This window comes from Ruditapes philippinarum, unplaced genomic scaffold (assembly GCF_026571515.1).
Source record: "Ruditapes philippinarum isolate M1 unplaced genomic scaffold, ASM2657151v2 ctg2116_1_1_1_1, whole genome shotgun sequence".
Lineage (NCBI taxonomy): Eukaryota > Metazoa > Mollusca > Bivalvia > Venerida > Veneridae > Ruditapes > Ruditapes philippinarum.
Window position 1 is genome coordinate 165,739 of NW_026864579.1, and position 10,558 is coordinate 176,296.

General features: G+C 33.9%; 1 protein-coding gene across 4 annotated transcripts in view; it reads right to left on the reverse strand.

Annotated features, from left to right (window-relative positions):
* Positions 1–835: 835 nt before the first annotated feature.
* The window catches only part of LOC132726150 (echinoderm microtubule-associated protein-like 2), a 73,952-nt gene continuing 64,229 nt past the window's right edge, over positions 836–10,558 (reverse strand). For 2 of the 4 annotated variants that reach the window (XM_060711417.1, XM_060711418.1), the window contains 10 exons: positions 9,609–9,752; positions 7,953–8,081; positions 7,230–7,367; positions 6,406–6,537; positions 5,671–5,839; positions 4,855–4,952; positions 4,200–4,287; positions 3,301–3,396; positions 2,045–2,175; positions 836–1,560 (listed from right to left, as the gene is read on the reverse strand). In XM_060711417.1, coding sequence (XP_060567400.1) covers positions 1,429–1,560; positions 2,045–2,175; positions 3,301–3,396; positions 4,200–4,287; positions 4,855–4,952; positions 5,671–5,839; positions 6,406–6,537; positions 7,230–7,367; positions 7,953–8,081; positions 9,609–9,752 — 1,257 coding nt within the window. In that variant the 3' untranslated portion in view covers positions 836–1,428. The remainder of the gene's footprint in view (positions 1,561–2,044; positions 2,176–3,300; positions 3,397–4,199; positions 4,288–4,854; positions 4,953–5,670; positions 5,840–6,405; positions 6,538–7,229; positions 7,368–7,952; positions 8,082–9,608; positions 9,753–10,558) is intronic. The other 2 variants (XM_060711419.1, XM_060711420.1) reach the window with 2 other exon arrangements.

A 10,558-nucleotide genomic window follows, 5' to 3' on the forward strand; every position in this document is an offset into this window, starting at 1 on the left:
CATATAGTCTTACATTTTTGGGCATGACGTATCTACTTAAACCGCAGAAATACTTCACAAATCGGTTCTTCTGTTTACAATATACATCGTCAGTAGATTAATAAATCAAAGGACCCTTTCATCTATTAACAATCAAATGATTTTCGTATAACAACGACAAACTTCCCTTTTAATAAGACGTTTTGGAATTTGTCGAGCGTTTGATAAGCCTGTGCGATAAATCATCTTTTGTGATAAATTAGCTAGCCCTTTGAGCCGATCAGGTGCTTGGTTGTCAATTTTAAACAATTTTGAAAAGTTTTTATCTGTCTTAGTGTTTAAAGTCTCGCATAGAGACTACTTGATGTGTATTTTCGAATGTCTTCTTTTTATCCAAATCAAATTTTTTAACTATATCAGAAGGATTAATCAATTCGACAAAAAAGTGCTACATACCCATAGACGAACTTTTCAAATCAAAGCACCTTCATTTACAGATGTCCGTTTATAAATATGTAAACGTATAATTCTTATAAATCTTGGTGTCATTCTATTTTTGATGATTTTTCTTTTCAGATATAAAGACAACGACGGCATGAGATTTTAAAGGGTATCCAAGGTTCTTAATCCGATTTGAGCTAGAAGCGGTTAAAAGGCTTTTTATTTGAGGTCTTTTTGCACAAGAAAAGTAATTTTTCAGCAAAAACGAACTGTAAGAATGATCGTATATTTTACACATATAATTGGCAAAGTCCTATAAAAAAAATCGAAAAAACATATTTTCAGTTTCATCATATCAACATCCCTGCAAAAAAAAGAGAAAAAAAATGTTTACAATTTCAATTTTCAATTAAAATTATTTTCTTTATCAATTAATCATTTTCTTACTAAAATAACACTCACACATTTCCTTTCATAAATATGTCTGTTATTTAACACTAAAAAAATGCTAAATAATAGTTGCTTGTAATGTGAAACTCGAAAAGAAATATATAGCAAAAGTTATAAAAAGTTAATGTTCTTTTTACTTCCTTGAGTCAACTTTTCCAGTGCTCCCCAAAATTATGTAAACGTTACATACAGACAGATTATATTTTAGAAGAAATTTTCACATACAATAAATATCCATGTATATACAAAAGATATATGAAACATACAGAGTGTGTTGAAGAAAAACAAAATGAATTAAATTCTATTGAATCTTAACAAAAAGATGGTAAATATTAACATAAATAATGAAAGCCCTCGACTAGGTCTATTATGCAAAAGGTTTAATATAAAAATAAGACACGTAGACGCGGAAATAGTTTTTGTAGAGTATTTGTGTAATTCGAATAACAGATCCCTACGGGTTCGAATTGTAAGGAAAAAAAAATAAAAGTTGACCATCATTTTATTATCATTCGTATTCCGTATCTCTGCCTACTTCCGCTTTACACATTCAAGTCTTTAATCGTCAGTGATTTCCCATTGGACCAGTCCTGCGTCTGCTCCGCCGCACGAGACCAGGCTGTTGTCGTCTGCGGTAAAAGCCAATGCCATGACGTCACTTCCGTATATTCGAACGCCTTTAAATTCCGCCTGACATAAAAAGAAAATATCACGAGTTGCAATACATATCAAAAGCACGTTTTAACATGAGATATATAAATAGTATCCTGAGAGTATATGTCTGTAAAAATTGACACTGAATGCATTATCAACAATAGGCCTGAAAGCTTTTCTCAATGCCTATCATGTCCAAAGTAATGCTGAACAGAACATTTGCATCATAAGTTTGTAAAAGTCCGACATATTTCGACCATTTCCGTATTTTACATAGATCTTTAGCCAGTATGTATACTCATTAATATAACGATATTTACGAAAAATGACGTTCTTTACCGTAAATCAACAAATGTATTACTTCATCTACAGTCTTAATATTTCGATGAATTACGGAAACTGTCGACAACATTCGTCAGATTTCAAAATATGCAAAATATGTCAAATAATTGGATTGTTGTTATTCAAGAATGATTACTTGTAAGAAACCGATTTATTTTCTACAAAGAAAAGTTCTTACGTTTTCTTTTGTACATGGGTATTTATAAAGTCGTATTCTACCACACGAGTCACCCATAATGCAATATTTTCTGTTAGGTGAGCGGTTGGCTACTTTTATCACTTCTCGTTTTCCCATGTTAGACCAAGGTCCTGTTAAATTATAACAAAATCTAATATCATGAGATCATATTGAAAATTAGAAAGGAAAACATGATTAAACAACGAAATCTGCCCTCATAACATGTACTTCTTGAAATTATTCATGTATTCTTAAAATTTAGAGACTGAATAAAGGGAAGAAGGATTTTAATGGTGGTTGTGGTTATGTTAGTTTACCCTCTGGATCACAGCAGTAAGCCACTTTGAATTAACCAGAGCACAGTTCAGTCACCGCACCGCATCGTACCTCGGCAGGCTGCCAAGCAGTTTACCAGTACTAGTTGTCTTCACTTTCGCAAGGAGCTGATAAATTATGTAAATGCTAGAGCATATGTACAGTGCGAATAACAAAGGAAAGGATTTCATGGTCAATTAGAAAGAAAATGACCTGAATCGTTCGGGAATCGAACCACTGCCGCCCAATTCACAGTCCAAAGCTCTACCTATTGAGGGAACCGGACGCTTCCGGGTTATGTAAACTGGGACTTTAATGTTGGATTTAGATTTTCATAAATATTCTAGATGTTGCATGGTGCATGCTATATATAAATGTCGACCGAGTAATGAAAATAATCAAACATACTTATGCTTGATTATAAAATGATACAAAAAATGCAGACATGTTGAATAAAGGGAGACAAAAGTAAGTGAAATAGTAAACTTGATAAATCACGGTTATTCAACGAAGACAATAAGCTATTTAAAACCAACTTCAAATTATGTTATTATTATTAAATCAAAAATATTATCTTAAGACAATATTTGCTCTATTTATCATTAAATAAATAAATGAATATACTATGATTATTTATTTGTATTACGGGATACATTTGGATTAGGATATAAAAAACATTTAGTCATTGGCCAAAATGAGAGAAAATGCCAATTATTTGGTTCTTAACTACTTTACACAACTTAAATGTCAAACTTTTGACAAAAAGTACAGCGAGATAATCGCCTCGTAATACCCCGTTCCTCCCCATACGAGAACATCAAAACAATCATATAAAAATTCTTCAAAAATACGCAAACGTATTTATAATCAATGGTCCCATATTATTAACGAGCATTTATATTTTTGTAAGGAAAGTTGAATAAACAATCTATTTTTCTCACCAACATAACCGTATGACAATGGACAATTCATTGTAGACCAGTCTATATTTCTGACAGATGATGGCGATTCTACAGGATCCATCGTATCTGTATTCCCTAAAACAGCAAAAAGGAAAATAGTTTATTAAGTAATTACAAACTCAAATATTATATTTATCAATAGTTGTCGGTAGGACTATTCTCGGTGCTTGATAGTTAGAAAAAAGCTTGGATAATGTAGAATTCCCTTAGTTCAAAAATAGCCATAATTCTGTCAAAATAATCCATGTTTGGACAGTGCCCTTCTATTATGCTCTCAATTAATAATGTGGAGTTTCAAACTATTCCCTTTAGTAGATTGTGACTGACCAACAGCACGCAAAAACAACCGCTGAGGCCAACGCCTGTACGAGTGCAATAGCTCGAGTTTAGAATTTACAAAGAACTACTGCTGGTTGACTTACTTTAAATTTGCATCTTGATACCCACAAAGTTGATAATAAACAGTTACTTAAATGAAATTACTAATATTTTACCAGGGTACACTCCCTTCGCAGCTCATTGAATATTGAATACACTCACGCTAGTGAGCGATAGTGGAACATTCGACCTGAAACATTCGACCGATGCGCAAGAGAGTATCTACCGGGGATGATAAAATGTCGACAAAATTTATAACTGTAAACTTTTTAACGTTCATATTACAATTCGTTCTGTCTTTTTCAAAGGTGAACAATTGCCATCGTTTAGAGACCTTCTTTCTACTCTGACAGACCATTGTTTATAGACCGTACTGACATCCTCTTACAAGAACTCCTTGACACAAAATCATGTCGAATTGCTAGGTCAAGAAATTTCACCTTTAGAGCAACAATTGCTTCTCCGGGAGATTAAGATTAAAACATTAGCACAGTACTTACAGAACATCAGCTCGTTCGACTCCGATGAACTTTGTATACATCGTCCGTCCGTCGACCAATCTAGGCTTGCTACTGCATCGCTGTGACACTGAAACACGTGGTCATCAAATAGCAAATACAAATTAGATTGCACATCACATGAAGGTCAGAAATCTTAATTTCAAATATATTACAAGCATTGGCACGCAAGTTTAGAAGTTTGAATTATTTAAAGGCATTTTGGAACAAACAATTGATCAGCCGATTATTGCGTATTGTCAGGGTGACAATGGAATAAGAATTGGAAAGTCTCTTTACCAAGAGGCACATGTCAATCAAAATCCTCTTTGAACAGCTGATTCAAGTTAGTCACCGGCACAAGACCATGCCTTCAGGGTTGTACAACCATTCTTTCTCAAATATCAGGCTTTTCATTGTATTTTCTGTCACAATTTCTGACCAAACAAATACATGAGAGATCTGCGCTTGAGCTGGGGAACTGTTTTTATAACATCGAGGAGGTAAAGAAATTTCCTCAGGTCAAACTCAGATTTCAGTATTTGATTGATAAGAAGTGAAAGGGCGCGCTCTACATTTATATGATATCATCTGAAATTAGTCGCATATTTACGGATACAGCAATGATCAAAATCCTCAAAAAACAGTTTTTACTCACCATAGATGAGACCTTGGCCTTGATAAACGTCTTCCTGTCGGGTATTTCATACACGCTTATAGAACCATCGTTACATCCGACAGCAATACGACTTTCATCTGAAATTATGTTGAAACACTAATATTAATGTCAAAACAACAACAACAACAACAACAACAACAAATAAAAAAAGAGCACATAGACAAAAGATAGACAAAAAATGTTTAACACATCACCTGCTGGACCATGTGATTACCCTTTGCCACACCAGTACGGGCAAGGTCTGTCTGAACGACAGAATACCTTATATTTGTATCTTGTAATTTAAATCCCTAAAATTTGAAGGGACTGTTCCAAATTCAAAACAGGGCAAATCCATTACACATATTTTAGCAGGTTTAGGGATATAATCTTTAAATTATTGGCTCTTTGTGTCTGTTTGGCATTTTTTTTACAGTATTTTCAATTCATTCAAGCTTATGCCTATGTAACTCTTTTCAACACACCAAACAAATGAGAAAAGATGCACCCGTTTGATATTCGTCTAGCGGAAAATAATTGTAGATCAAATAACCCGGTTTTATATTTTCGAAAAAATTGTAGGTGAAATGAAGTTTAGATCTATAAAGCATACCTAAAAAAGGTATAATATAAGCGATTGAAGCCTTAATTCAATTCTCTTGTTGTTAAAAGAATATAAACACGGACCATTTCTCCATTCACGCCTCGTGAACCGTTTGTCGGTTGTCGATGTCATCAACTGTTGTCTCGTTATCCCAATACACGATGATATTATTATTTCAAGAGTACATAAGTACAAATAAAATACATACTTACCATCAGAAAAAGAAAGACATCCAATTGGGTCCATCCCAACGGTTACAGTTGTAAGGTTCATACCGTTATAGGCATGGAGAATATAAATGGCCCCGATAACCGTGCCAACGGCCACAATGTCAAACGTTTTCATGTTTTTCGACAATGTTGCCAACGCTGTACACGGATGCTGTTAAAAGAAGAGATATAAATAGAAAATCAATGTTTTTCCAAGACAAACCTATTCCATAATCATTTAATTGTCATTTTGAAGGTCGTTTTATCCAGTGTATTTGACTAAAGCTCAGATCTATTAAAGTTATTTCTTGCATGTAGGTCTGATTGCCACCGTATTTGTTTCACGTGCATTGCGATCCGGATTTCAAGAGAAAGTCATTTTTAGTTATGCAATCACACGGCCCTTCACAGACAGGCATTATACGAAGTATCAAAATATCGTTGTCCGTGGAAGTAAAACAATTTATTTTCTCTGTAATTCTTGCATTATTTTAATGCACGGTAAAGTGGTAACTTACCCAGAAGTTCATTATCAGTAAAGCCAAACAAAGGTATCGGAAAGGTGAGAAGGTGCAATGCCTCCACACATATACTAAAATTAATCTATGCTCCATGACAGCGGGACATTTTATGTATTCTTCCGCCGGTTCAGCCAGGATTTCAGAAAGTCACAAAAAAGTTTAACTAAATTTAATTTTAACTAAAAACATAATTAATTATTATAATTAAAATACAAACCTCAATATGAGTCCCCCATATCACTTTATGGTTTATCATTCCCCACTTGTAAACCACTTGATCGAAACCAGCAGAAAAGAACGTAGGCTCGATCTTATGCGGTGCCACACAGCAGTACCCGTCATAGTGACTCTACAAGTTTACAAAAATAGATATTATGGTATATTCATTTTTTGGAATATAACGGAATATCTGTAAAGTCTTATGAGATCAGGTACAACTAATATAAGTCAAAATGAAAATCCTAAAAATAGGCCCTACACGATAAACATAAAACACATTTGCAGGCTCGATTTGTTTGGACCCGTTCATGGACGGCAATGGTAAATTTACACCCAGCCCACATCACCCTTATTTGAAACCAAAAGTAAGTTAAATTTTAAATTTAGAAATATATGTATCTGCAGATGTGTATTAATTGATAACATAATAAAGAGCACTTTTCTTGTCAATCTTAAGCTTTATCGGGGAACATGCTGCGAACGGAAATGCATGAAAATAGAGAGAAATGTAGAATCCCTAAAGAACGCACAAAGCGACACAATTGTAAATGTTGCAGGCTCGGTTCAATTGAGCATTGGAAAATGCAAGTAACCGTCCACGTCCTATAGCACCGGCTTAAGCAGAATTCAACATTTATTGATGGTAATGGTGAAATTTCGAATTAAGAAACATCCCCAGATGTGTTCATAAAGTTAATTCTAAATTCTACTGATTGAAATAAAAAAAATAAAAGTCAGTTTTTATATGCCAATGATTCTATTTTTGGTGTTTTTTGTCTTATTAATATCGTATATAAAATAAAATTAAGTCTTTCCGTGTACCTGAACTATGCATCTGAATTTTTGCTTCATGGAACCTTCAAAAATGGCATCGTTTGTAGTTCCAACATACACTCTACCTCCGGCCCCCCTGGGCGCCTGCGGGACAAGCGTCATTATGTCACCCGCTCCTTGAGGTATCTGTATAAGTAATCACAAATAAGATTAAAATATAAATCAAATATATAAGAATAAAATTTTTGCATGTTGATATATATTTTTTGCAATCCTGAAAACTTCTCAGGCACTGACTGTGAGAGATTGCAATGAAGGCTCAGCATCTCATACGCCCCTCTAGCACCGGTTTCAGTGAGGTATGCAATTCTCCCCGATACTTAAGGTTCATTAGTATATGAATCTGTGACCCGATAAACAAGAATAGTGGTGAGGGTAAAGTGGTTTAAAGTCAACGACCTTAACTACTCGGCCACGGACGCCACCACCCACATTTGTCGAATAACATCTTTTGTGAAAAAAAAACACAATACAAGTCACGTGTGTTGCAATACAAAGTATATACATGGATATAATAATGATTATAGCTTTGAATGCGCTGTTATTGCAAACTCACTTTTATCTTGTATATTGCCCATGCCCCGCAAAATGAAGGCAAGAGTTTGTTGAATCAGCTTAAATAAATCAATCACATTTTAAGGGTCGTTATATGGAGGATTCATGAAGGATTATATTTCAGGAAAGATCCATATATCAACAAACGTATGTTACCTCTTTTTTGTCCTTTTTCTTATCAATCAAAGTATAACCGTTCTTTACATCCAGTGCCTTAATCTCGTTTCCAGATGCTACCAACAGCTTGTCGTCTTCTTCCATATAAACAATTGCTGTGATTGGTTCCTGAAATATTAGAAGTGAAATTAAATATTTCACTGAAGCCAAGTACGTATTTCACATAAGTCAATAAAATATTTCACTTAAGCCAGTTATCTATTTCATTTAAGCCAATAAACTATTTTACTCTTTGGTCTTGTTTAATTTTCGATCTGTCATCTGAATAACTGTCAATGGCCCAATCTAGTCACCATAGATATTTTGCTATGGTATTCAGTATACTAGTAATGTAAATATATTGGTCAGAATAAATGGAAACAAATATATTCATAAGTTTGGCCTTATGTTGCGTGAATAGTTTTGAAAAGTGTATAAATATGTATGACCTTGTGGACAATGGTTAAACACCAGTTAATTAAGTGATCCAATATTCATTATTTAAGGGTTATTTAGAATTCTGGCCCAGTATATCAACTACATGACATAGTATGTAATAAATCAATTATTTAGAAACAACTAGTACAATCTTACATCTATATCAGTTTTGTAACTATGTCATGTCCAACAGATGAATTTGATTTGACAGCTGTCACGATACAAAGAACTTCACGTGATTTATGGCTTAACTCACGTGATCTCTGTTATAAAGTATCATTGGACAATGTCATTAATCGTGCGCACAAAACAGTACGCAAGTAATTCACAAATATTTAGGATTTTAGAGGCAATCTTAAGTAAACATTTTTTCTTGTACAACAGTTTTGATATATATATATATATATATATATATAATATATAAATAGCATCGAACAGTGTCACACACAAAATACTTAGAATGTATAATGCACCATGGATGTGTTTATTATCTATCATGTACGGACATAACTGAACTGTTTCTGAAAAAATATCCCTAAAATACTGAATACATACAATGTATTATATCTTCATTTTGGTTGTTATCTGACGCGCCAAGTATCTTAAATGTAATCTTTGTAATAGAAAGAGCATCCAAACACGAAGCTATCTGATTTGTACGAGGGGGCGTAGCCCCCGAGTATTAATTAGATTGCCGAGTGTTTTGATGATCTTTCTCTTTTGTATCATAGTCAAACATAAAAACACGTTCTCTGTGACAATATGAAACCCCGGCAAAAAGGAACCAATGAACGAACATCTGAATATGATATTTCTGTCGCTTTCCCTTTCTCTTCCGTCACAATATGTAAACCTTAGCAAAAATGAGCCAATCAATGGACATGCTCTGGAGTGCGGGTAACTAATACCTGCACTCCAGTTAACGCACTGTGCATGTATATGTATACGATTTAACTCTGACACATTTTCAATAGAAAGGTCCCCAAACTATGATACAAAGTCAAGTTTAGACAATGAGTCTAATGTTATTATATCATTTGACTGATTTAACTCTTTTTCCCATTGATTTACATTTAGAATTAAATGCATATAACAACATGTCTTTGTTAATCCTGATCATGTTAATGGTTCTTCGATTCAAAAGCGACGAACTTAGCCGGAGTTTCACGAATTCGTCGTGATTGGCATTTTCTGTGAAGAATTACGATAAAATCTTACGTCACAAGCACTGATCTCTTTCCGGCATCTGAACACGTCCTTGGCCTCGCGGCACCAGATCATGAGAATACCTGAGGTATCGCCGGTCACGACATCACCAGATTTAAGAAAAGCTATACAATTAATCGAATTCGGAATGTCTTTCTGAAAAAATATATGAAGTCAAGAATTATATTCAAACAATTTCGTCATACTATGAACACATGTATATAAACAAAGATAAATAAAATCATTTTAAGATTACGAACGTAATGAGTAGGTATATATCGACATATTTCGGATAAAATCGTATTCAGTCGAAAACAGCCTGACTGTTTTCATAGTACCTATATTTAGTATATGTGTGCCAAGTGTACGGGAGTTTTCCACTATGACGTCATAATTCAAGTAATTTTCAATATGGCGGCAAAGCACATGCTCATAAGAGTTCGTTATTTTTATAAAATGACAAAATATTGCCAGAACTTCATGATTCTGAATTACATTACTGCTTTATAAATCTCTTTGAACTCGTGTAACAAATGTTCTCACACTCTTACTGTATTTATATTTACTTTGCTTAAATTAAATTTGTAGTACAAACTAAAATAAAATATCTTTGTATTCATAGTAACGATATAAATTTGAGAAGCGTTCAGATCGGCCTCCTCTTTCAAATTAAAAGAGTACCTTGAGATTAAATTAAGTTCTTGGTACAACAAATATTACATGTTACATAACTTAAATACATTATCCTACGTTTAGAATGACATTTGTGCACAATTACTAGTATCCCATTAGCTTCCATCTTTCTAATCAGGGTTTAAAAATTTGTGAACAATTTAAACTAAAACATGTGGTGGCGGCGTGGCCGGGTGGTTAACATGATGGACTAGTAATCTAAGGATTGCAGACCACGTGGATTCAAACAAGCCGTTGCTTACTTGAGCAAAGAAAAAAACTTTATACAC